Source organism: Neoarthrinium moseri (genome assembly GCF_022829205.1).
Source record: "Neoarthrinium moseri strain CBS 164.80 chromosome Unknown scaffold2_Wmoseri_CBS_16480, whole genome shotgun sequence".
NCBI lineage: Eukaryota > Fungi > Ascomycota > Sordariomycetes > Amphisphaeriales > Apiosporaceae > Neoarthrinium > Neoarthrinium moseri.
Genome location: NW_026055116.1, coordinates 132,055 through 157,643, shown reverse-complemented (window position 1 = coordinate 157,643; position 25,589 = coordinate 132,055). Strand labels below are relative to the sequence as shown.

Sequence of the window (25,589 nt, the reverse complement as noted above, 5' to 3'; positions counted from 1 at the left end):
CTGTGCCTACGGAGTAGAGGCAACGCAATTGCAGAAAAAGGAAAGCCGGCACACGGACGCGCCCAGCAGCCAGCAAGACTCAACAAGTGAGTTCTAAGGTCTCAACGCAGCAAACTCTCTTTTCCTTTTAGAATGCACAGGACTGGAGTATCTGAATCAGAACTCGGTCGCCGTAACAACGTCCGAAAGCACTTCCCACCTCCCCAGCCCTGTCTGTCCTGGGGCCCTACTGCAGCAAACATCGTGACTGAGTGACTGAATCACATTCCGAGCGAACCCCACCACACCTGCCTAGGCCGCCGTCACGTTCTCGCTGATTGGCCTGCATTATCGCGCGACTTGAGCAGGGACCTGGGGACTCAGGCAAGCCAGGCTACCCCGTTCCGTTTATGACGCCAAGTTCCAAAAACAAGTGGGCTGTGTGAGCGAACCGTTTCCACTCTCACCTCATCCGGGCTCTTGCATGTCATAGGGCAGGGGGATCCTATGGTGCATTACAGCAACTACAGGCCACTCTGCAACCAACCAGCAAACGGGCTTCATTCACCCCAATCGATCGTGCCTGTCCCCCTCGACCCCTCCTCCACAATTGTCGTCAGACCATTGTGGCTGCTGCTTTCCTCACCTCGTTTCTTATAAAGTAGTGAATCGTTCCTCAACTTCACGATCTTTTCTTCCGCATCTTTTCTACACATTCACCTAAGAGCCCACCCACCTTCATACCACATCGGTGCTCCTATAAATCAGGACCGCCTGTGATCACTCGTCTTGATTGATCCATCCATCACACATCAACACCTCACTCACTCATACACATCACACAACCCCACACCTTCACCATGGGCAAGAAAGCTGTTCACTTCGGTTCGGGCAACATCGGCCGTGGCTTCGTTGCCTGCTTCCTCCACGAGTCGGGCTACGATGTCATCTTCGCCGATGTCGTCGACAGCCTTGTCAACGCTATCAACGACACCAAGTCGTACAAGGTGATCGAGGTTGGTGCTGAGGGCACTGATGTCAAGACAATCACCAACTACCGCGCCATCAACTCCAAGTACAACGAGGAGGAGCTCGTCAACGAGATTTCCACCGCCGACGTCGTCACCTGCTCCGTTGGTCCCAACATCCTCAAGTTCATCGCCCCCGTCATCGCCAAGGGTGTCGACAAGCGCTCGCACGACCTGGCCCCTCTGGCCGTCATTGCTTGCGAGAACGCCATCGGCGCCACCGACACGTTGGCGCAGCACATCAAGGACCCCAAGAACACCCCCTCGCACCGCCTTGACGACCACCATTTGAGAGCCGCATACGCCAACTCTGCCATTGACCGCATTGTCCCCGCGCAAGATGCCGACGCTGGCCTTGACGTCAAGCTTGAGAAGTTCTACGAGTGGGTTGTTGACAAGACCCCCTTCGAGCAGTATGGTCAGATCCCCACCATCGACGGTATCAAGTGGGTCGACAACCTTCTTCCCTACATCGAGCGAAAGCTGTTCACTGTCAACACTGGCCACGCCACTGCCGCCTACCACGGCTACAACCGCAAGAAGCAGACCGTCGATGATGCGCTTCGTGACAAGGAGATCAAGGCAGAGGTTGCTGCCGCCCTCGCAGAGACTAGCAAGCTCATCGTCGAGAAGCACGGCATCTCTGTCGAGGAGCAGGAGGCTTACAAGCAGAAGATCATCACCCGTATCAGCAACCCCCACCTGGCTGACGCTGTTGAGCGTGTCGGCCGTGCCCCTCTGCGAAAGCTCAGCCGCAAGGAGCGATTCATCTCGCCTGCCGCCGAGCTTGCCGAGAAGGGCCACAGCATCGACGCGCTGCTGTTCGCCGCCGAGATGGCCTTCCGCTTCCAGAATGTGGATGGTGATGACGAGAGCAAGGAGCTTGGCAAGATCATGGCCGAGCAGACGCCCGAGCAGGTGGTGAGCCAGGTCTGTGGTCTTCAACCTTCCGAGAAGCTCTACCCTCACGTGGTTGAGCTTGTGAAGAAGGTTCAGGCCGATAGCTTGGATTGAATCCCTGCTCGTCTCTAGGACTGAAGAGCAGCTTCTGTCCTGACTTGAGACGAACCACCATGAGAGACGATTTGCATTTATGGAAGCGCCAGGTCGTTCAGGGAGTTTTATGGCATGGAATACCGGCGTTCGTGTATGATACCGGAACAAGGAATTTGGGCTTGCATTTCTAGTGGCCAAGGCAAAGTCCAGCCACTGCACTTGATGCGATTGACGCATATGGACATGAGGTTCCCCCATAGATAGACCATGGGCTCCACCTCCCAAAATTGAGAAATGATCATCAGACATGATACTGCCTTACTCAGACATATGTGATTATGTTGTGATGCTCTCCATCTCTGGACCTTGGCCAGGTTAATGAGTAGGCCGGAACTGTGGTGGGTTGAAGAGTTCGGGCTCAAAGTGCACCTAGGTTGTGAGGGAGGTTTTGCCAAGTGAATGAAGTGGGTGTTTTGTTTGGCCATGCTCAGCGCTCTGAATATTTAAGTTTGGATACTCGCGGCATACTTCTCTGAGGACAATCGTTCATCTGGTCCATACTTGTACCAGCTCAAGTCGACCAAACGACGCATACTAGTAGGACGATCCAAACAAATGATAATCCTGTGACCTTTCCAGCAGGTTGTACGCTGTACATTTAACTCAAATATACGAGTATTGTACTATTCCGCAACCCCTTGTAGATTATTGCTTAGAATGTGGCCGCACAAAAGTGAATAAAGAGGGCGTGTCTTGTCATTCGCTCTCATTCGCGTGCTACACTTCAGCCTTGCTTGGGCACCCTTAGACTCCGAGAAGGCTACAAGAGGGAGAGTTCCGAGGTAAACGATTATAGCTTATTTGAGGCGGGCTCTCACCATACGAAGCACCAATGTAATGACAACTGACGCAGGTGCAGGTTGGCCAGAATGTTTGTTAAGCCTGGGTGACTGGCTGACTGCCAACATGGACAGATGTGTCAAACGTGTAAGCGCGTGGTTTCAGACGTTGGTGCACCTGCTCCGGGCACCCACTTCACATCTCAGCTCGTATCGTCTATGACGATCCAAAACAACGAGGAGACTAAGATAAACCGGGACGAAGTGCTGTATTGCATGCCAGTTACGTCGACTGCCTCACAGAGGGCACGCTGGAAAGGCTGAAAAGGGGCGAGCCATGGCCCGTGCGCCCCCCACCAACACCGCAATTGAATTTTGGCCGTGCTCACCGTGGCCGCCGTGCCCCTGGACGGGGTGAGGCTGTGGGAAAATGTGGGGCTGGAGCTTGTCCGTAGTCGTGTCCAGTTCGACATCCAACTTGGCCCCATTGCGAGACAGGACAGTCAAGTCAGTCAGTCAGACCAGACCAGACAAGACAGCAAGACGGCGACAGGAGAAAGCCAACGATCCCCTCGACACCTGACTCTGCGTCTTTCCGAGCTCCGACCATCCCATCCACCTCTCTCGCCAGCATCAACACCTCGCTGGGGGCCTGGGCGGTCTCGATTCGATTGCTCGATGTGCATCAGCCCTTTGCGCATATCCTCGACATCTCACCACGTATACACACGCAGCACGTAAACCGCCATCATGAAGCTGGACGTCAAGCGGCAGCTGTTCGCTCGCAGCGAGCGCGTCAAGGGCTGCGACTTCCACCCCACCGAGCCCTGGATCCTGACCACCCTCTACTCGGGCCATGTCCACATCTGGAGCTATGAGACGCAGCAGATCGTCAAGAGCTTCGAGGTCACCGACGTCCCTGTGCGCGCCGGTCGCTTCATTGCCAGGAAGAACTGGTTCATCTGCGGCTCCGACGACTTCCAGCTCCGCGTCTACAACTACAACACATCCGAGAAGATCACCAGCTTCGAGGCCCACCCGGACTACATCCGCGCCATCGCCGTCCATCCCACACAGCCCTTCTGCTTGACGGCGTCCGATGACATGACCATCAAGTGCTGGAACTGGGACATGGGCTGGAAGTGCATCAGAACTTTCGAGGGCCACTCGCACTATGTCATGGGCTTGAGCATCAACCCCAAGGACACCAACACATTCGCCTCCGCCTGTTTGGATAGGACCGTCAAGGTCTGGTCCCTAGGATCGTCCACCGCCAACTTCACCATCGAGGCCCACGACACCAAGGGTGTCAACTATGTCGACTACTACCCCCACTCGGACCGTCCGCATCTTCTGACATGTTCCGACGACCGTACCATCAAGGTCTGGGACTACACGACCAAGTCGCTGATTGCTACCCTTGAAGGGCACACCAACAACACCTCGTTCGCCGTCTACCACCCCGAGCTGCCCATCATCATCTCTGGTTCCGAGGACGGCACTCTCAGAATCTGGAACGCAAACACGTACCGGTTCGAACAATCTCTCAACTACGGCCTCGAGCGCGCCTGGTGTGTTTCCTATCAGAAGGGCAAGCAGGGCGTCGCCGTCGGTTTCGATGATGGTGCCGTTGTGGTGAAGCTGGGTCGGGAGGAGCCTTCCGTCTCCATGGACGGTTCTGGCAAGCTCATTTGGGCCAAGCACAACGAGGTACTGTCCTCGGTCATCAGGGGCGGCGATGATTCCATCAAGGACAACACCCCCATCACTCTGCCCACCAAGGAGCTCGGCACCTGCGAGGTCTTCCCCCAGACACTGGTCCACTCCCCCAACGGCCGCTTCGTCGCCGTCTGTGGAGACAACGAATATATCATCTACACTGCTCTAGCCTGGCGCAACAAAGCCTTCGGCTCGGCTTTGGACTTCGTCTGGGCCTCCAAAGACAACAGCAACGACTTCGCTATCCGCGAGTCGGGTACCAGTGTCAAGGTCTACAAGAACTTTGTCGAGAAGTCCGGTGGCCTCGACATCCCCTTCCAGGCTGATGGTCTGACTGGTGGTGTCTTGCTTGGTGTCAAGGGAGCTGGTGGTGTGAGCTTCTACGATTGGGCTTCCGGCAGCTTGGTCAGGCGTATTGAAGTGGAACCAAAGCAGGTCTACTGGTCTGACAGTGGCGAGTTGGTTGCTCTCGCCTGCGAAGATACCTTCTACGTCCTACGGTTCTCAAGGGAAAACTTCGTCGAGGCGGTGCAAGCCGGCCAGGTTGACGAGGATGGCGTTGAGGCAGCCTTCGAGGTCATCACTGATATCGCCGAGTCCGTCCGTACCGGAGAGTGGGTTGGTGATGTATTCGTCTACACCAACAGCACCAACCGCCTGAACTACTTGGTTGGTGACCAAACGTATACCGTATCACATTTTGACACTTCGATGTACATTCTCGGATATATTCAGCGCGATTCGAGAATTTACCTGGCCGACAAGGATGTTAACGTTACGTCATTCGCCTTATCACTACCCGTTCTGGAGTATCAGACGCTGGTGCTCCGGGAGGACATGGAGTCAGCTGCCGAGCTGCTACCCAGCATTCCCGAGGACCAGATGAACAAGATTGCGAGGTTCCTCGAAGGCCAGGGCCACAAGGAGCTTGCGTTGGAAGTCGCCACTGACCCTGAGCACAAGTTCGATCTAGCGCTTGCCCTTCACCACCTTGACATTGCTTTGGAGTTGGCAAGGGATGCGGACGTCGAGCACAAGTGGAAGGCCGTTGGTGACGCTGCTTTGACCAACTGGAATATCCCGCTGGCCACTGAGTGCTTCGTGAACGGCAAGGATCTCGGCAACTTGCTCCTGATCTACACCAGCACTTGCAACCGTGATGGCCTGGCTAAATTGGCTGAGATGGCCGAGGAAGCTGGTGTCAACAACTTGGCACACTTGGCCAAGTGGAGCATCGGCGATGTCGAAGGTGCCATCCAGCTCATGACCAAGACCAACCGTTACACAGAGGCGGCTTTTACAGCACAAACGTATAAGCCGAGCTCGGCACCGGACTGTGTGCAAGGGTGGAAGGTAAATCTGGAGAAGAACAAGAAGGGCCGGGTGGCCAAGATTATCGGTGTGCCGGTGGAGGATGATGATTTATTCCCCGAGTGGGAGGAGTGGTTGAAAATAGAGCAGGAGGGTGGCGCAGTGAATGGGGAGGCAGAAGTTGCAGAGGAGACGGAGGCAACTGAGGAGGCCGAGGAAGCCACCGAGGAAGCCGAGGCTGCTGAGGAAGACGAAGAGTAAAACGTGGACGATTAAGCTGCCTCTGATTTCTGGTGTTCATGACAAAAGCCTCGCCGGTGTAGGTTCGGGAGGTGTGGAAGGCGAACCAAATAGACTACGATGATCAGCCTTGATGCTAGTGGAACAAATGGGATTATTTCAAGATGTTCGCAAGCAGATATGTGAAGGTTCATTGTGCCAATTTCAAGAGAGCAAACTAAAGGTACTGCAGGAAGATGGCTAAAGCGGCCATGGGCTCTCTGGCCAACTTATCGAGTGCAGGAATCATACTGTCCCGGCCACGAACAGAGTCGTGTTCATGAATTATCATTGCCCAGTATGGAGCCGACAAAGCAGATTGTATCAGGACCTGCTTGACTAGGTCAAGTTAATCTGAAGAATTGCTTGATAGCGTAGGCTTTGTCATGTCCGCCACGACGGACGAAAGGGAAAAGTAAACGATGTTTCGAGCTTGACTTGGTTGTCGATTCAAGTCTCGGTGCTTTGTAATAATTCTATGATATCTTCTTGTCCGGAAATCCTTGCCAATTCTATGGGTGAGACAACCTCTCCGTTTGTCTTCATCGGGGAACTAGTTTCTAGATGCTTGTCAGCGCCGCTGCGAATCAACAACTCCGCCATATCTCGCTTTCCGCCCCCGATGGCGAAGTGGAGTGCGTTCTGCCTGCCAGCCAGCATAGCATCATACGATTTCGCTGCATCGCTCACGTTGTCGCCATAGTAAGCATCAACAGGAGCGCCATTGTCTAAAAGTAGCTGGGCAACTTCGAGGCGGCCCGCGACACCATCATTGTGAAAAGAGGACGCGTGAGCCACGAGCGCTCCCTGTGTGACGTCCCCGCCATGGTCAATCAAGAGCCTCATCGTAGCCACGGAGCCGTAGCTTGCAGCTCGTTGCATAATGGTATTCCCGGACGGGCTTGAAAGGTTTGGATTTGCGCCCAAAGACAAACACCACTGAACAAGATCTGGGTCATCTAGCAGCAAGCTATTACAATATAGTCAGTGTATATGAGCCAAGCATAGGCTCTGGGGAGACGGAGAGAAGAAAGGCTAACCTCATAAATGGTGGTGTTTTGTCGTTCAAAGGCTCATTCACGTCCCAGCCATAATCAACGAGGAGCTGAAGTATAGTCCTATCTTTGGATAGTCTCAATTGTGGAATGGCGAACGACACAGCCATAGCGGTTGGGTTGAGCCCCTTTTCCAGTAGAAGTCGCACCACGTCAGGGCTACTGTTTGCGCATCCCCACCGTACTGCATTCGAGTTGTCAAACCAGGCCAGGGCATTGGGCTGTATTTGGCCACTCGAGGGTGGATGCTCCCATTTGGCCAGGAAGTCTTGAACGTCTCCGAGGGGTGCATTACTGGCGCAGAGGGAGTTCAGTTCGCTGGCGGCATCGTCTAGTGCCTTTGCCCTATCATTCATCTGTCCAGGTTCATCATCGGAGTCGTCAAGCTGGATGTCAATAGTATGTTGTTTGTGCCATTGAGGGTCTTCCCATGACGGATCGGACAGCTGAGACGCGAATTGTTGGACGTCCATAGTGGCAGGCTGTGACTTTCGCGTCCGTGTGACGAATATTCAGCGAGCAAGCTTTCGCTTTTGCTAGACAAGTGCAAGGCCTGTGATCCGATGTCCCGAAGTGACTATTGGAGTGACCACCCAGGCGGCTAGCTAATTTGTGAGGGATTGCAGCTTTCATAAGCTGATGTGAGCCGCCCCTCTGACTAGTCTTATTCCCTATGGAAGAAGTGCAGCCTGGAGACGCCGCCCCCACACTATTTACGGCACTCGTGCAGTAGCCACTGCGCTCTGATTCGCCCAGATTGAAATCCGCCCCCTGTCCCAGATGCCGTGCCTGTAAGGCGGAAACAACTCGTAGGGCTGAGCGGCTTGGCTGGCTTTGCACTCGGTGGCGGCTCAGTATAGACGCAAGAATAAGAACACTAATGAAATAGTATACTGCGGAATACGCACTCAAGATTGCTCTTCTACTGGAATAGGAAGGATTGGGGAGTGGGTGGCTTGTGCACTTACTGAGAATCCTCAATCGCATGCACTTGTTCGCCGATAGTCACCAAACACAATTACAATAATTGAGAACCCGTTTCGATTGCAATGAGTATTAAAGCTGCCACCGCTCTTCTTAGTTCTGCCATTGATCAACACAGACAAACACTCCAGCTTTCTGCTTATCTGCTTCTTACAGTCTCTTTTCTTACAAACTTTGCCTTTAGCCGCTGCTTGAGCTGACGAATACTATATATCTTTTCACAACACGTTGAACAGGATGCGTTACTCACAGGTCCCGTTTTTGGTCGCTTCTCTGATCGGACTTGCGCAAGGCCTTGTCCTGCCCGATGCAGCGTAAGTCGGTTGTATGATTTCTCACGCGCCTGCCAACTTACATTACCATAGCAAGGGTCTAAGCTCTGTGGTGAAAGCCCGCGATGCCTCCACTGAGTTTGGAGATGTCGTTGCTCGCGCGCTCACCTGTAGCGGCACGACCCAGTGCACCACTTGCCCAGGCCCTAACGTGAAGAGTGGCAAGTGCCCTGTCGGCGCCAACTGCAAACGCTCTATTGATGAGGATGGGGAACCCCATGTCAGCAGTCTGGAGGCACGCGTCAAGATCCCATTCGATAGAATCAAGTCGGGCAACTGGGGACCTGGCAAGGTGATCGAGACCGCCGGCTTGTCATTCTGCTCCGTCATGGCCGTCTACGACCAGGGCAAGTGGATCATGGCGCACATCCCTCCTGCCCGCGAAGAGAATGGGCAGCTCATCAACACTGGGGAGGATGTCATTGATGGCTTCAAGGAGGCTATGACGAGCAAGTACAATGATGCCAACATGCAAGGGCCCCAGGGCTATCTCCTTGTCAACACCGTATTGGATCCCGATCTGTTGCGGTCAATGCAGTCGTGGTTCCAGCAGCGCAACATTCCTACAGTGGTCCAGCCGTACACCAGGGAACAGACAATCGCGGGTAGTGGCAACTTCGTCATCTCGCGTGAGGCTGTAGCTTGGCCTCCTATCGTCACCTTCATTTAACTTGTTGCGGGTATAGCGTCGGGAGTCAGGGGCGTTCGGGTTGATATCAGTGACGTTAGGGGTTGATTGCTACGGATTGTGTTTGCTTTTAAATGGATTAGTAGGAATATCACTCATTTATCATATGATAACGGGAACAGGACTATTCGTAACCAGTGTGACTGTGAAGTGTCGCGAAAAGGAGGATACGGGACTAACGCAGACAATCCTTTTTTTTTTTTCTCCAAATTTCTTAGCGCTCATCTACAATGCCTCGATACTCTTGGATGAATGATGGGAGTTGTATAGCGACTGAACACCTATTTACGCATATAACGGACTCTGGGAAATTTTGCTGTCTGCAAGACTTTTTGTCTTGTTATAAGTCATATTTACAACCGCGGTAGATATCTGTATCATGCTTGTGCCTCCTAGTACCGATATTTGAAGTGGATGTTTTCCCTATCAGTCATGTCCGCCTCGGCATTGAGACGACCTATGCGCTCGCTCTCCTCCTCCGAAATACCTTGTTCGGCAAGGATCTTGGCCCGTCTTTTGTTCTCCCAGATATCTGTTCTATTGTTAGCCCCGCATAACTTTCTTCCTCTTCGTTCAACTCACAGTAGTATCTCCAGCATCCCATCGAGGTAAACTCAACCCAGTAGAGTATGCCGCAAGCAGTGATGCCCTTGATGTACTTTGGAGCATCCGATGCAATGAACATCTGAGCGCCAACAGCATTGCCAATGCAGTACCCTACGAATAGAACCGTGGCCATTACGGTCTTTTTGGTTCTTCCAGCGACGTTCGATGGCAGGAAAGTCCAGATCATCAAGCCAGGCAGGGTTCCGAATACTTGCATAATGTACATGCCCCATCTAGTCCACAGCATGCCCGTCGAGGGAAGCAGTGCTAGCGCCATCATGCCGGTAAAAGCAGGTAGTAGCGAAAGCATCATAAAGAGAACTGCGCGAATTAGAATATCTCACGCCGGATAAGGGATGGGAGACAACTTACATCGGAGATTCGGCTTCTTCAACGTCACGTATCCTACGATGAGAAACCAGCAGATACTAACTGCATAGTATGGAGTCGACCCCTTCAGGAGGGTGTCTAGGTCGGAAAATCCGAATGACTTCCATATCAACTTTGAGAAGGTTGTGTTCGCCCCGTTCGGTAGCGTGCTGATGATAGTCACGAAGAAGAAGAAATATGTCTGAGGATCACGGAAGGTGCTCCAGACCTGCTCCCACTTGAACTCTGAGTGCTTGTTCCGGTCGGAACCCGTCTGATTGGCCACCACTCGCGCAATCGCCGCGCGCTTCTCATCTTCGTTCAGCCAGCGGACCTCGCGCGGTGTCCCCAGGATGAAGTACACAAGAACGGCGTCGAAGATAGTCAGAGCGCCGAGAAAGAACGAGATGCCCTTCCACGGAGCCAAGCCTCCTGGGTGGCTTTTGGCGTGGGACCCGATGCCGTAGTTGATGAGACCAGTGATGATATTCATGCCGGCGTTTGAGGTGCCCCAGATGAGTGACCGCAGAGTGTGCTCCTGCGAAGAGTACCAGCTACCTGTCAGGTATAGGAACGTCGGGGATATAGTGCACTCCAGGGCTCCCTGGAAAAGTCGTAGGATCATGAGATGGGTAAAATTCTGAGCGAAGGCAATGCACAGGACTATAACTCCCCATAGGAACATGACGATTGAGAGGAACTTGGCCGTGTTACACTTCTGCATTAGCCAGTTGGCTGGGAACTCGCAGAGCATGTACGAGAGGTAGAAAATAGTGCTCAGCCAGTTGAACTGCTCTCCCACAAGGCCAGTGTCTTCCCGGATCCCGAAGATCGCCTGCACGCTCAGCGATGTCTTATCTGCCTGCTGAGTCCCGTAGCAGATCCACATGACGGGCAGCAGCCACAAGTCGATCTTCCACAGTAGTTTCCTGTTGTACGCATCGGAATACTCGTAGACGGCTTCGACGGTGTCGATGGCCAGGTCGTCGGGTGTTTGGTGCTTCTCAGGCATGACCTTCTCGTCAGAGTGGTGCTTCTCATTATCATTTGCAACCTGTTCCGCAGGCGCGCTGCGGGCCTCAGTCGCGGCAGAGTCCATACTGTGGCAGAAGGGAAGAACTCAGAGCAAAACTAAAGTCTAAGGGAAGCAATACAGATAGTACAATGTCGTCGAGAATGCTGACGCCAGCAGATTACTCGAGTTACTCATGTGCGCCGATCGTGGCCTACCAGTGCGTATAAGTGTTGCATCGGCAGGTGCAATAGCCAATCCGGCCGGATCTCAGCCGCACCGCCGATACCCTGGTCGGCCCCGGACCGGACTACCGACCGATGCATTCAGAGATAGGGAGATAGACGCCGATCAACGCTTGTTTAATCAGACATTAAATTAGCGTCAAGGGAAACAGCTGGTCTGGTACAAATAGCCCATGCCAAGTGATAAAGTCTAGATGGCTGACTTTTTGTGATGGCAGATTGGACTGTCAGAAATTCGGGGTATGTTTTGTCCCCGTGTCGGAAGACCAAACCCGAAGGCAGCAGAGTTGTATACCGGAACCTTTGGCCCACAATTGCCATGAAACCAATTCGAAGGTTCTCAAACACGCAAGATCGTTATTACAAGATCAATCAATGCTTCCCAGACTGGCAATTTGTAGCGCTCAAAGTGTTAACATCTTCATCGCAAGAAGAGACACCCTCCCAATGTGATATGTACTTGAATGCTACTCGGTGTTTCCAGCAAACACCTCACCTAGCCGTACCAGCTGGGGCCATCTTTTGTCTTTTTGCACCTCGATGACATTCTCCGAAGTGACCACTTTCATCTCATCTATTGCTCTTGTTCCAAGATCGTACGCCTGGTCATCATGTACGAAAGCCCTAAGCATGTCAATCCACTCCTGCATCAGCACCCTTTCTTCAGCAGTCGGGCCGTGCACAATTGAGAAACTGCGAGTGATTAGTATAAGTATATTGGTGTCAGCAGGGTTTGAAGACATACTTCCACCATGGCTTGTCCATGGCGTGGGCGACTCCAAAAGAAACTGGTGCCACTTTCTCTGTAATGAAGGAGAGCCTCTTGGCGACACGGTACCGCCATATATCCCGGAGAGAGACTCCATGGCTCAAAAGATTATGCACAAGAAGTCTCGAGGGGGCACGAACTTGACCATCTGCAATAATTCTTCCGAACAACATCCGCCATTCGGAGAGATCGTCTGTTTCGGGCAGCGAATACTGCTTCAATATCCGGTCTGTGGTTTCGGGAGCGTAGTAGTTGCCGACCTGCAGACGCAAAGCATCTACATTCGCTTCTTCTGGCGCATGATATGTCGCGTAAAGTGTCTCTTCGTTCAACACTTCGCCAATCAGGATTCGCAATTTACGTTTCGTGAAATCTGCTGCGAAACGGCCGTCGGACAGATACTCAGTCATTCCGGAATGAATAAAAAGCTCGTCAGTCACTGGCCGAAAGGTGTGATTGTTGAGTTTCTTGATTGCTAACAACAAGTCTTTCCAGGAGATAGCTCGCAGTTTGGCCATTTTCTCGGCCCCTGATTCCGCTTTTTCAATCCCAAAATGTTGGCATAGCTCGTCAAACTGCTCCTGGGTGTCGGATACGGTCTTTGGCTGGGCCGGAATGGCGTTTGATATCATGTAGAACCTCTGAAATAACTCTCCACCGGGGTGCGGTGCGTTGGACCGGAAATCATGAAGGACCTGAGCTTCTACACCGTACGAGCCCGCGCTGCGGCCTCCGAGGGTGATGTTGTTAGGGTCGCCGCCAAACGCGCTGATGTTCTCTTTGACCCACTCCATTGCCAGTCTTTGGTCCCAGAGGCCAAAGTTGCCGGCCGACTCCCCATCGCTCTCATCTAGCAGTTCCTGGGCCGCAAGAAAGCCAAAAACATTGAGTCGGTAGCCAATGGCAACCACGATCGCATTTACCCCTCCAGTAGATATCATTTCCGTCGGGTCCATGGTGGCATCCTGCGATGGATCTCCCATTTGGAACCAGCCCCCGTGAAGCCACAGAGCCACAGGGTATTTCTTGTCGCGGGGCTCACCAGGCTTTGGAACGGGTGTCCAAATATTCATGACCAGGCAATCCTCAGAGAACGCTACATCGTCGCTGCTCTCCGCTCCAGCGTGGTAAGCTTCCTGTGGACAGACAGGTTTGAACTTGGTAGCATCAAACGCCTCGCCGTTCGGGCTTACAAGTCGATGGTTTGCAGGGAGCGGCCGAGGCTTCCGCCATCTGTGCTCGCCGGTCGGCGGTAGCGCATAAGGAACTCCAGCATATCGACGGGACTTTTCGTCGTACTGAAGTCCTTTGACTGAGCCTTTCCCACCAAGATCGAGCTCGTGCTCCTTAATGGTATATGATATTGTGTTGCCCATTGTACTGGTCGTACTGTGGGTCAGTGGCTTTTTCGACGAAATAATTCGAAGCACGCAGATGTAGCGTCACAGTGGCCGGGGTAACAAGTATTGGCAGCCCGTGATTTGCAATGGCTATAGACCTAAGTTTTTGGGGCGTTAGGGGCGTTCTGTCATGCAATTGGTCGCAAGGCAAACTCTATGCCAACGGAGTCGCAAGATGGGAGCCCAAGCCAATTCCAGCTTATGTGATTTATCATCGATTTCAGTATGCCACGCAGCGAGATTTTGATCCGATTCGACCTCAGAAGCATCGTGGATGGTCACGTCTGTCGGGTCCTGCCCGACGCCGACGCAGCACCAGAAGCCCCATAATTGACCGATCGTCGGCCGACAGCCTGGACCCCTGAACCTCCATTCAATCGGTATTTCAAGAACGCCCGTAGGCGTCGGCAGGGTCCGAAAGCGACATAATAGTCCAAATGGCCGGCCCGGTGATATGCGGTAACGGCGATGGCTGCGTTGTCTATCTTGGTAGAAGAAAAGTAAGCGACATGTTCTAAGACTGACCCATTGGCTTTGTTGAAAAGGTTCTGAGCGCTCAACCGCAGCTTTGCGAAACTAGCCAGAGCATCCGGTTAGGACAAGAAATCACGCGGAAGCATGGGTAATGCTGCAATAGGTTGCGAGGCAGACCAGGAACTGCCTGATGCCATAGATCTGACACACCACCTCAATGTGTTGTCGCGGTCACGGCACCCAAGTCCGCTGAAGGATATAATCAAGTTTATGGGATATGATGGGATGATTAGTCTGGCAGGAGGTACGTATATCAGGCCACGATCAGGTCTCGCTCCAACAGGGATTCTTGTTGGTTATATTCTAAACTGACCGGCCTAAAGGTTTACCACACCCATCACTATTCCCTATCCATGATGCATCTTTTACTGTATCGGATCCCGGCGGCTCAGATAGCCAATCTACCATTAAGCTTGATAATAAAGGCGCATCCTCGCAGCTATTGTCGGCGTTCCTGCAGTATGGTGAGTTCTTACCTTGCTGGCGGCGGACGTCAGTCATCTAATAATGGACCAGGAAACTGTACTGGAAACGGCGAGCTTAGAAAATGGTGTCTTGACTTTACACGGAAAATCCACAAACCAGCCTACAAGGACTATGAGATCCTACTCCACCCTGGCAACACTAATGCCTGGAGCAAGGTGGTAGGACTCTTGTGCGAGAAGGGCGACTATATCCTCTGCGAGAGCTATACCTATCCGTCCTCTCAAGCACTATGGATCCCCAATGGGAACCTAGCCGCACCCATTGCCATGGATGAAGAAGGCATTTTAGATACAGCCCTGGAGGAGGCACTCGCGACCTGGGAACACGTACATCCGGGCACAAAAAGACCGCACGTACTTTACCTGGTAAGTGTGGGCTCGAACCCGACAGGTGTGACCATGGGAACAGAGAGGCGGTGTCGCATATACGATATTTGTGTAAAATACGGTAGGTGGTCTGAAGGCTCCAGGAGTATTGAAGCATTAGTCCCATGCTAACGCAAGCGCAGACATAATCATCGTCGAGGACGACCCCTACTACTTCATCCAGTACCCGGACCTCTCCAGTACGGCGGAGTCCGAGCCCTACCGGCTCCTCCCCAACGACGACTTCGTGTCGTCACTGGTGCCGTCCTTCCTGCGCTTCGACCGGCAGGGCCGCGTCATCCGCCTCGAGTCCTTCAGCAAGACGCTGGCCCCGGGCCTGCGGCTCGGCTACTTCGTCGCCAACCCGCGCTTCACCGAGCGCCTGCTGCGCGCCACCGAGGTCGAGACCCAGGATCCCTCGGGCCTGTCGCAGGCCGTGGTGCTAGCGCTGCTCGAGCGCTGGACCACCGACGGCTACGTCAGCTGGCTCCAGAGCCTGCGCCTCGAGTACCAGCGCCGCCGCGACTGCATGGTTGCCGCGATCCGGGACAACCTTGACCTCGTGCCCGCGTCCGAGTTCCCCGACCTGCGGGCCCAGGGTCTCGTGGCCGCTGTGAGAGCTGCCGAGGGCTCCGCAAGGATTCCAGTCTTCAGCTTTGTCACGCCGACGGGCGGCATGTTCATCTGGACCAAGTTCTACTTCTCGCAGAACCCACAGTACCAGGCTCTGAAGCGCGGGGGCGCCGAGTCCGACCCGGAGCAAGCATTCGCGAGCAAGCTGTGGGTACAGTTTGCCGAGGAGCTGGTAAGTATTTTGGTGATGCGTTCTCACTAGCATATTCGACGCATTTGAGGCTGACCAGCTCCAGGTTCTTCTAACACCTGGCTCATATTACCACCCTTGGCAGGGGCCAGACAAGACGAGCACATCCGCACGAGGCGCCGACCCGGACACATCGCACTTCCGGTTGACGTTTGCAATGACGACGGTAAGTTACGATGTCTTTCGTCCTTGGTCAGATGAGAAGACCCCACGCTGACCACCGCTGGCCGCACCCACAGAAGGAAGACATGGAACTCGGGATCAAGCGCCTTGCCGGCGTTATTAAGAAGTCCTGGGGTGCGGTGTAAAATGCATGTTTTGTTAAATGGGTTTAAACTACTGATTACCATACATATATCAGATATCTGGCTCGGAAGTGTTGTGGCAACGTAGGTATCATGACTGGCTTCGGTCTGAGAAGGCAGCAATGTTAATCTCGCAGCTTTGTAGCAACGCACATATCATGTTCTGGCAAGATCATGGTGTAGCCATCAACCCCATCACCATCAGCCGATGAGCATGATTCGTCTAATTTAAACGACTGGTCCTCTAGCAGTTGTTTCGCACTTCAAGTGTGCCGGTTTAGATGCAACCGTAGTCACCCGGCAGGAACTTGCGAAAAGAGACAGTCTCACACATGTGATTCGATTGGGGGCTTTCCTACAATCAATGCATCTTGCAGATATCTTCAGCAGTCAAATAGCATAGGGCGACAACTTGACGCAATTTTTTGCTTCAAAACACCGACTGCGGCTGGTCAGAATACATATCATATCGCCTGCGGTCTTGAGTCACGAAATCATCTTTTTGTCTAATTGATGAATTCTATCCCCTGGCATCACCGAGCCGGAATGTTGGCTCCTCTGCCCACGTGCCACTTTAAGGAGTCCACGGGGGACATCGAAACGACCCCTCGCACGCCAAAGTGATGCCAAATCCATGCGAGGAGTCCCTTCATATCTTGGGGTTTTGCCATGTTCCAAAGCAGAGGGGAAAGGGCTTCTCCCACCCGTTTCGCTGAGATGGTGTAATTGCTGCAGCCACAAGACTGATTCTAATGCTGCCGATCTGCACTCCGCAGAAAGCCAACATGTACAGACCAAACCAAGTCTACCGTATTCGTCCAGGTCAAACCCGCGACTATCTATCGTCGGTCCTGGATGCTGCCCACAAAACTGGGATCCTTCACACTACCACCAGCATCGCCCAGGCCCGCAATCGGCCGGTTGTAACTGAACCCAGCAAACTGATTTTGCATTGTCTGCGATAGCACAGGCCCCTCAACATACGAGTCCTGCGGCGCTTCAGATGTGAATTCGGGGTCGAAGTTGGCAGTATCAAGCGCATCAGTCTATGAAATCGGTTAGTCATGGAATAAAAGAGGAACTTTTGACAGGAAAGTCACATACCACACTGGGTTTGAACGTGGGCTCGTATTTGCGCTGAAGAAGCTTGCGCCAGTCAATGGCATGGAAGAAAGGATGCGCCTTGATCTCGGCACTGCCACCAGCGCCCAGTCTCTCGTCTGGGTTGCGGTTGAGAAGCTTGGTCAGGAGATCCTTGGCGGCAGGAGGGACGACCTCGGGTCCGGGGAAGTGCAGGGGCTCGGAGAGGATCTTGCGGTACATTTCGTTGGTATTCTCGTCGTAGAAGGGCGGTAAACCTGTAAGCATCTCGTACAATAGGACTCCTAGAGTCCACCAGTCGACAGTCTTGTTGTAACCCTGGCCCATCAGAAGCTCAGGCGCCAAGTACTCGGGAGTACCACAGAAAGTATTTGTGCGGTCTTCGTCCTTCATGTCGAGCTTGCACAGGCCAAAATCGCAGAGGGCGATGTGACCTTGGTAGTCGAGCAAGATGTTCTCGGGCTTGAGATCTCGGTAGATGACATTGAAGCCGTGTAAGCATTCCAGAGCACAGAGAAGCTCGGCTGTGTAGAACCGCGCCCGGTTCACGTCGAAACGTTGCTCCTTTTGCAGGTGGTGGAAAAGCTCTCCGCCATTGACGAAGGCCAAGACGAAGTACAATTTTTCGGGCGACTGGAAGGTGAACTTGAGCGGCACAATAAAGGGGTTGTTGATCTGAGCCAGGACTGATCGCTCTGCTAGGGTGTGGGCAACCTCGGACCGCGAAATGATGTGGGCTTTGCGGATCGTCTTCAGCGCGTAGATACGGTTGGTATCCTTCTTGCGAACCTGCATGACCTTGCCAAAACTGCCCTTGCCCACAACCTTCAGCAGCTCAAAGTCGTCGATCTGCAACTTGCCCGCACGGTTCTCGACGTACTCGACGCCAATCTTCAGCTTGCCCGAGCCGTACTGAACATCAGCCCACTGGATGCCCGAGTGTCCCAACGAGCGCTCCCGGCTCGCAAACTCTGCCGCCGCCTTCTCGCGGTCCTTCTTGCTGGCCTTGGGGTCCTCCACGAACGAGTGCTTCTCCTCGAAGCGCGGGTTGATACGGACGACTCCCAGGAAGATGTCTTGGCTGCGGCCGGATCCTGGCGGGGCATTGGGGTTGCGCATGTACAGATGCACGTTGAGCTCGGTCACGCGGGACACATCGAACTTGTACTGGGTGTTGTCACCAGCCCACAGAGGGTTTTCCGGGTTCCCCGACACCGAGTTGACAAAGACCTGAACCTTGTCGAAATCCAGCAGCGCATAGGGCAGGTATTTGCTAGAGATTCTGCCGTGGTTGGAGGGAATGCCGGAAAAGCCACCTCCCGACGTCTGTGGCCTGCCGTTCATGAAGGAGCCGGGGGTGCCTCGCGAGCCAGGGCGCACCGATCCACTGAGGGCACCACTCGACGAGACCGAACCCTGGTGGCCCTGCGCGGCAAAGGACTGGCGGTGCTGTTCGGGAAGGGCGAAGTTCTGGCCTTCGTGTAGGGTCACGACGAGGATACCAGGCTTGGGCGGCTTCGTAACGGGCTGTTGTACCATTGCTTCCGAGGCGGCTACGGGGAGGGCGTTCAGCACACACACAGACACGCTAGCCACGAGGCATCTTGATCGGAACTTGGGTTGTACATACCAATAGCATTGTCCGGAGGGGCTGGCGTAGACGAGCTCGTTGGCGGTGCTGATGCCAGCTTCTCATCTTTATCTGTGATGGTGGAGGTCGAGGGCGATCTCGAGGAGGAGAAGATGGAAGGCGGTCCCAGGTGGGTTTCCTTCAGCTCTGGAGAGGAGTGTGTCTGTCAGGACAAGCAGGGCACAGCCAAGACGCACCGACGGGCTCGCATTTTGGCATATAGAGGGAAGGCGGTTACTTACTCTTGGTGAGTTTCCACGACATGGTCGCGAATGCTGCGGTGAGCGGTGGGAGTCGCTGGTCGTCGGCGGGATGAGGCTATTCGGTTGCGGGGTGTCGGGCGGCGCTGTCAGAGGGGACGGGAACGACGATGGTCTGTCTGTCAGGCCAGGAAGCGAACGTATCGTGCGGATGCAAGGGGGGAAAAACAAAAAAAGATGCGGCGGCAACGCAGAGCTTCAGCTGTGCGAGGATCGACACGTTTCAGTGAGGCAATGATGGGACTGTAGGGAAGTAGATTGCTTTCTACACAAGCCGTCCGACAGACAGGATTGTGGTGGCACAGGTGGGCGTGGGCGCGGGCGCGGGCGCGGGCAGCGATCGTTCGGGGGAGCAAGCAGCCTAAGGGTCCAGTCTAGCCAAGCAAGTCCAGCCCCAGCACTAGATGTTCAGGCCCGGATTTGGGATTTGGGGCAGTGAAGTTGGTTGGGCGTCGCGCTTTTCTTGTTTGGGGGTGGTTGTCCTAGGTTGTCCTACGGGGGGCCTCACGGCGATTGAAACTCGGATAAGGGGGGAAGTTGGGAAGGATAAGGGGAGGGGATAAGGGACTGGGACCCAAGCCAAGTGGGAAAAGGAGGGGGCTTAGCTCCAGTCGGGCCTGGTCTTCTCTCTTACTGGGCCTGCTGGGGCCTTTCTCCTTATTAATCACTCCTCCCTCGATGCGACAGACGCTTGTGAACAAGTCACGCTGACCGGGCTGCATGGGATACATTGGACGTACCTACTCGCACACTCGCTAAAAACAAGACTCGAGTGTGCGTGTTTGTATAGTCTGTCCTCCAAATACATCCAAGGTTCTGACCAGCGCAGCACACACCAACACATCTTTAGACGCTGTTTTGCTGTATTTTGAGGGGGTAAGCACCCAATGGTGCCAACAGGTAGTTAACTAGGCAGGGTATCTTGGGTACACTCAGCCAGCCAAGTTCGTATTAGACACCGGGCGGGCAGGCGAGCAGGCGGGCGTGCCTTGCTAATCGGCACCGTCTTGGTTCAGGGCTGTCAGCTCCCGACAGCACGGTTGAGCCAGGGCTGAACCGAGGGGCATTTCTGAGGCATTGATTCGGCCGCCCATCCCATCCCGTCCATCATCCAAGCGTGACCGAGACCGACAACATTGGAGGGCGATAAATGTCTGTCCCGGACCCCGCACTTGCCGAACTTCCACCAACTTACGGGGTACTCCATATATCGTGCTCACTCACGATTCTGCATCCCGTACTCCGTGGCCCGTCACCATTCTCGGCTTTGGAGCAGCATTGAGCCTCCTCCCGCATGCCGATCGCAATGGACAATTTCCCGCAGGTATCAAAATGCAGCTTGTCACTATAGCCCCGTCTGCCCAGGTGTTGAAACCACCACTATGTCGTGTCGTATTTATAGGTACATGGGCATCTGCACTGATCTGCAACGGTACCAGCGAATGGCTGTCTCGTAATGCTGACAGGCGTCTTGGGGGGCGATCGTATCACGTGCCAGGAGTCATGGACACCACCGGCCCGTCTGTCGACGTAATACTCCATATACTGGCAAGACTGGGCACAGTGCATGCCTCTAGTATATTCCACTCTCCCTCTTGAGTCCGCAACCTAAACAACTGTCGCGAAGCCCACACATTCGACGCCTTCGGATTCAGGTCCGCGCCTCATATTAGCGGGCTTCTCGGGCGCAAGCCTCCGGGCGCCACGTGGGAAACTGGAGACCTTAGCGGTTGTTCCCGCAAAAGGGGCTCGTGTTTGAACTATGAGACTTTCCTGGACTGTGCTCATCTTCGGCCCCTAATCACCCTTGGAAGCCAGCGCTTCGCACCAACGGCCGAGCCTCAATCATTCAGCCTCCTCTCCCATGAGATCGGAGGCCTGCGAACGCCCCGAATTGACTGGCAATAAATTATGCTCAATGAAGGCCTCTCATCTTGTTGCCACTATATGCGAATGTGCCTTGAACGAATATTGACCCCCGTAGCCTACTCTACATATGCATGCATCATCTCAATATGACTGAATAGAGATCACTCCCTGTCACCATCGCTCCATTCCTTGTTTGATTTGCCTTCCGCATCCGTCGCATCGTCGTCGTAGTCGGAGTTGGATGGCGAGGAGGCAATCTCCTTCACCACCTCATTCAACTCTTCTGCTCCCCATTCCGTACTGAAACCAGGCCGTAGCCCGTCAACGACACCTGGAACATCCACAACCAACAGTGTTGGGTCTGCTGCCAAGACCTTAGATTCTACAACCTTCGTACACCCAACACATTGGCTATTCACGCGTTGCCTGACACCAACCCCTCATCGCATAGTTTTCTGTTAGTTACCGCGCACGAATATCATGGCTGCGTTCACCAAACCTACAACAATTCCATACTTCTGCGACCTCGAAAAGTTGCCAGCTCCATTGCCGACAACGGCAGCGATTGAGGCTGCGACGGAGGTTCTTCCCTGTATTCATGGCCCGAAGTACAGACGTACGGTCGTCGTCAACGGCCATTTCGTGGTCAAATATGGGACCTGTGTGACAGAAAACGAAGGTCATGCGTTACTCTCTCTCGAGAAATACCCTGGTGTCCTGGCTCCACGACTCCATGCTATGTACCAAGAAAACGGGAAGCTCTACCTTATCATGGAGCTGAAGCCAGGGAGACAGCTCAGCGAGCTGTTGCCTAGTATGAGTGACAAGGAGATGCTAGATGTAGCGAAGCAACTCAGAGGAATATGGGACCAGCTACGGTCTATTCCATCACCCGGTGGATTCGGTGGCGTTACTGGAGGTCCTTTGGAACATCGATTTTTCAAGTGGATAGAAGCCGATCCGAAAATCACAGGGCCATTCGGTGTGGAAGAAGACCTCAGCATGGCCCTTGCCCGACGATCGCACAAGAATTGGGAGGGCAGTGTCAGACGAGCATGGACGTCAGAGTTTTTTGCTCGGAATCTACCAAGGGCCTTAACAAACCACCCATGCGTTTTCACACATGCAGACTTACAGCGTATAAATATTCTCGTGGTAGAGGTCTCAGCAAGCCAAGATGGGCGTCGACGGCTAGAAGTCTCCGCCGTGGTAGACTGGGAAGATGCAGCGTGGTATCCAAGCTATTGGGAGTATGCCGCATGCTTTGTGGATTTGCAATGGACAGATAGCTGGCCAGAGTATGTCGAGTGCATCCTTGATCCATACATTTCAGAAGCAGCAGTGCTGCGCCTAATTCGGCAGGGTTTGGATTTCTGATCCGTTGATATATTCGGCTCGCTAGGAATCTGGGATGAGCAGGGACTTGCAAAGCAGCCACTGATGTGAAAGGCGTTACCGGATATCACTGGCAGCCCGCTCTTTGCGTCGCATTTTTCCCAGTGCCTGTACCGGCGATGAGGTCCGTCCCAGACCCGATTTTTACTGGGCGCCTGCGAGCTATTTGACGAATCGCCAGTGATTCAACTCGCCGATGCTGGAACGACGTAGATGACTTGCAGTTCTGGCAACATCAGAAAGCGCTGATATGCAGGAGATGACAGAAAATTATCCACGAGTCTACGCCACTACCTCGCAGTCCCTCATTCCGAACCTTGTCACAGATATCAAAGACAATGGCCACATACTTCTATTGCCGGGTATAGTCCATGGCTTTGCGCGGCGTAATCGTAGACGGAGTAAGTCTGCATCCACCTTGGGCACGCTGAGCCAAATCTTCATCAACAAAGTGGCTCTCGAATTGAGTTCAGTGCAAGGCATCCAGAATGAAGACGGCTGGAATGATATAATTCTCCTCCACGGTCACAAGGAGATGATTCGTGCTTTTGTAGAGCCATGCAACCAAATTCGGGTGTACCATTGCGGCGGCCAAACGAAGTAGTAGATTTGGCATAGTCAGGGGAAAATGTAATTTCAAGCTGACATCAACCCAGGTTCAGGAGTTGATTCAAAAACAGGCAAAGGTCGTATCATCCTCCTTCATGGGGAATCAGTTGTTAGAAATCTTCTACGATAAGCACTACGCGAACTTTTGGACTCTGATTCTGAGTTTGGGTCTGAGATATGTTCGAGCTCCTCTGCTAGTTCTTCCGAGTCATCAGACAGATCTCGCGATGACTCTAGTTCCGGTAGCCTACGCAAAAAGAACAGGAGTAGAAAGGAGAAGGGCGAAGACAAAGAAGGGAACAGAAGCTCGAAGAAGATGGATGACGAGGGCAAAAGGTCCAAAGGCAAGAAGTACCACACTCTTGAGAGATTGTCGGCCACGAAACAGGCTTCATTATTTGCAATCCCTCACCCACCTCCCCTCGTCTCTCCCCCCCCCTCCCTTTTTATCATGCATTATTTCGCGTTGTTGGTCTAAGAATCAATCGGGTCAAATTTGCGATATGTCGGCTTGACTTGTCTCGGGTTTGGTTATCTCCTTTCCACTTATAGCCAATCCTGGCCTCTTCTCTCCCGTCCGGCTGCTGAGCTACGAAAGGCACCCCCTTTTGCCGTGCTAAGACTCTCTTGTGCCAAGGCGACGAGAAACTGTACTCCCAAAGCAACTCCATCTATGACCATCGTCTTCCCCTCCGCCATACCAACGGCGTCGCTCACGGCTTCATGCATCCCAGTCATCCCGGCACAGCCCAAGCAGATACAGTCGGCCCCTTTCTCTACGAGCCTGTTGGCTGCAGCCACCAGATTGGCGTACACCTCTTCCTGAGGCTTGGACTCCAGCTCTAGTACTGAAACATGGCCGGTTTCACAGCCAGCAGAGTAAGCTTCGAGTCCGTAATCGCTGATGGACTGTGTATGTAGCGCGCTCGATCCTATTCGCAGGGGGTCAACGATAACACATCGTCAAATTGCCAGGCACAAACGTACTTTCACTTGTAGTGACGATACCTAGCTTGTGGCCACACATGCGGCTTGCATAGAGGGCCGCCTCCATGATCCCAATCGTCGGCTGTGGGTACTCCTCACGCAGCATGGCAATGAGTGGGTGCGCAGAGAAGCAGGCGACGAGCAATCCATCAAATCGCCCCGGTTCTCGCAAAAGCGGTGCCAGCGCCCGGAAGCAGTCTGCTGCAGATAGCACAGCATCCACCTTGCCCTCGATTGCACTTGGCCCGGGCTTCGGACATGTGAAGCCGTCGACGGTGACGTGTCCTGGTAGTGTAGGTTGTACACAGCGGAGACAGGCTTCAGTCATGTACCCGGTGGAATTAGGATTGATGAGTAGAATATTAATATGTCTGGTAGATTTCCCAGTCACAGAGAGTAAGTCTTGTGGGAGTTGGTCCATGGTTGATGTAGCTAGTAGACTTCGGAGCGGGACACCGGTTCTGCTGAGCTGCTCTAACTAGACACGTGTAGCGGAGGGTGCTACTTAGCTTGCTACTGAACGACGCAGAAACAACATGGGATGGTGGCGGATGTATGAGAGATTCTCAATCTCAGTGGTAAAGTGCTGTACAGTAATACTCGAACAACCAAGCGTATCTAGGCCGACAAAGTGCGGCCCCGCTTCCTAGCTGGCCGATCGGGGGTCCGATCAAATGCGACCCACTTCACGGTTGCATCAAGGTCCGGAGTCACCGTCCATTTCACGTACACCTTGGCAAGCTTGGCACTAGTCTTCAAAGCCTATATTTCGAGAAATCTGGTTGGGGATTGTCGAAGCGAGGGAGATACGGAGCTGTTATAGCGGCATCTCGTGCGCGAAAGCTCAACAATTTGTAGTAAGCTACATTAATATAACTGCTCAGTGCATGGCTAAAACCCTTCGGATGGGACTATTTATTTGTGCTCTAGCTCGCCCTCATCTCTCAGTGTGACTTTCTTTTGCGTCGAAGAGTTCTGATACGATTCTAGCATGTCCATAATATGGTCAACCGCCTCCAGCGTGCCACTCACATTCAACGTTTTGACAATAAGCGTTGGCAATTCTTTTATGCATCCATGGATATGAGAGTTGGTGGTCTTTGACGAGCTTACGAAGAACGCTCGCATCCGTCAGATTAGTCCTTTGTCCCATCTTACGTTCGATGCTAATAACACGCTGCTCTAATATTGACCGCTCGCACTCCAGGGTAACCCAGATGAGGGGTATGTCAGTATTCCTTATTATGGCAATATGCTCCTGGAAGATACGTGTGTCTGCATTTTGTTCTGCTAGATATGCCGTCATGAAAACCGTGCTTCCTCCTTGTGCCAGCGTTCGTATATCATTGAAGACAGGTTCTCGGATCCGCTGGCGTAGGTCGTAGTGTTCTGGAGTCCTGTCACGGTAGAGGGCTTCTGCTGGGTCAATGTGAAGGTAATTTTCCCCGAGACGGACTGTGCCTTGTGGAAAGCGGCTTTTCACGCTTGACACTATCGTAAATTTGCCACTTCCAGGAAAGCCGTTGAAAACGATAATTCTGCCACCACCCCTCTGGGCATGTTTTATGCACTTTTCAAACGCCATGTTCATCGTTGACATCGGGCCCAGTTGAT

The 25,589-nt window shown here is 53.3% G+C and overlaps 10 protein-coding genes across 10 annotated transcripts; 4 read left to right on the top strand and 6 right to left on the bottom strand.

Moving 5' to 3' along the window:
* Window positions 1-839: 839 nt before the first annotated feature.
* JN550_000798 (uncharacterized protein) lies at window positions 840-2,021 on the top strand (the record flags this gene model as incomplete). The annotated part of the gene is made up of 1 exon (XM_049319890.1): window positions 840-2,021. One exon carries the CDS (start codon window positions 840-842, stop codon window positions 2,019-2,021), a length of 1,182 nt encoding a protein of 393 aa, XP_049176704.1.
* Window positions 2,022-3,592: 1,571 nt separating this feature from the next.
* Window positions 3,593-6,133, top strand: JN550_000797 (uncharacterized protein; the record flags this gene model as incomplete). The annotated part of the gene is made up of 1 exon (XM_049319879.1): window positions 3,593-6,133. The coding sequence occupies one exon, from the start codon at window positions 3,593-3,595 to the stop codon at window positions 6,131-6,133; it is 2,541 nt and encodes an 846-aa protein (XP_049176703.1).
* Window positions 6,134-6,601: 468 nt separating this feature from the next.
* Window positions 6,602-7,679, bottom strand: JN550_000796 (uncharacterized protein; the record flags this gene model as incomplete). Its single annotated transcript, XM_049319868.1, has 2 exons — window positions 6,602-7,121; window positions 7,192-7,679. The coding sequence occupies 2 exons, from the start codon at window positions 7,677-7,679 to the stop codon at window positions 6,602-6,604; spliced, it is 1,008 nt and encodes a 335-aa protein (XP_049176702.1).
* A 748-nt stretch (window positions 7,680-8,427) lies between these two features.
* Window positions 8,428-9,192, top strand: JN550_000795 (uncharacterized protein; the record flags this gene model as incomplete). Its single annotated transcript, XM_049319855.1, has 2 exons — window positions 8,428-8,504; window positions 8,556-9,192. 2 exons carry the CDS (start codon window positions 8,428-8,430, stop codon window positions 9,190-9,192), a joined length of 714 nt encoding a protein of 237 aa, XP_049176701.1.
* Window positions 9,193-9,602: 410 nt separating this feature from the next.
* JN550_000794 (uncharacterized protein) lies at window positions 9,603-11,284 on the bottom strand (the record flags this gene model as incomplete). Its single annotated transcript, XM_049319844.1, has 3 exons — window positions 9,603-9,742; window positions 9,793-10,137; window positions 10,189-11,284. The coding sequence occupies 3 exons, from the start codon at window positions 11,282-11,284 to the stop codon at window positions 9,603-9,605; spliced, it is 1,581 nt and encodes a 526-aa protein (XP_049176700.1).
* A 625-nt stretch (window positions 11,285-11,909) lies between these two features.
* JN550_000793 (uncharacterized protein) lies at window positions 11,910-13,587 on the bottom strand (the record flags this gene model as incomplete). The annotated part of the gene is made up of 2 exons (XM_049319833.1): window positions 11,910-12,135; window positions 12,188-13,587. 2 exons carry the CDS (start codon window positions 13,585-13,587, stop codon window positions 11,910-11,912), a joined length of 1,626 nt encoding a protein of 541 aa, XP_049176699.1.
* A 642-nt stretch (window positions 13,588-14,229) lies between these two features.
* On the top strand, window positions 14,230-16,127 carry JN550_000792 (uncharacterized protein; the record flags this gene model as incomplete). The annotated part of the gene is made up of 6 exons (XM_049319822.1): window positions 14,230-14,389; window positions 14,469-14,609; window positions 14,662-15,078; window positions 15,140-15,801; window positions 15,866-15,985; window positions 16,059-16,127. 6 exons carry the CDS (start codon window positions 14,230-14,232, stop codon window positions 16,125-16,127), a joined length of 1,569 nt encoding a protein of 522 aa, XP_049176698.1.
* An 836-nt stretch (window positions 16,128-16,963) lies between these two features.
* JN550_000791 (uncharacterized protein) lies at window positions 16,964-19,119 on the bottom strand (the record flags this gene model as incomplete). The annotated part of the gene is made up of 4 exons (XM_049319811.1): window positions 16,964-17,170; window positions 17,229-18,778; window positions 18,856-19,002; window positions 19,098-19,119. 4 exons carry the CDS (start codon window positions 19,117-19,119, stop codon window positions 16,964-16,966), a joined length of 1,926 nt encoding a protein of 641 aa, XP_049176697.1.
* Window positions 19,120-21,145: 2,026 nt separating this feature from the next.
* JN550_000790 (uncharacterized protein) lies at window positions 21,146-21,623 on the bottom strand (the record flags this gene model as incomplete). Its single annotated transcript, XM_049319800.1, has 3 exons — window positions 21,146-21,348; window positions 21,484-21,555; window positions 21,605-21,623. The coding sequence occupies 3 exons, from the start codon at window positions 21,621-21,623 to the stop codon at window positions 21,146-21,148; spliced, it is 294 nt and encodes a 97-aa protein (XP_049176696.1).
* A 1,911-nt stretch (window positions 21,624-23,534) lies between these two features.
* Window positions 23,535-24,396, bottom strand: JN550_000789 (uncharacterized protein; the record flags this gene model as incomplete). The annotated part of the gene is made up of 2 exons (XM_049319789.1): window positions 23,535-23,920; window positions 23,976-24,396. The coding sequence occupies 2 exons, from the start codon at window positions 24,394-24,396 to the stop codon at window positions 23,535-23,537; spliced, it is 807 nt and encodes a 268-aa protein (XP_049176695.1).
* Between the last annotated feature and the right edge of the window lie 1,193 nt (window positions 24,397-25,589).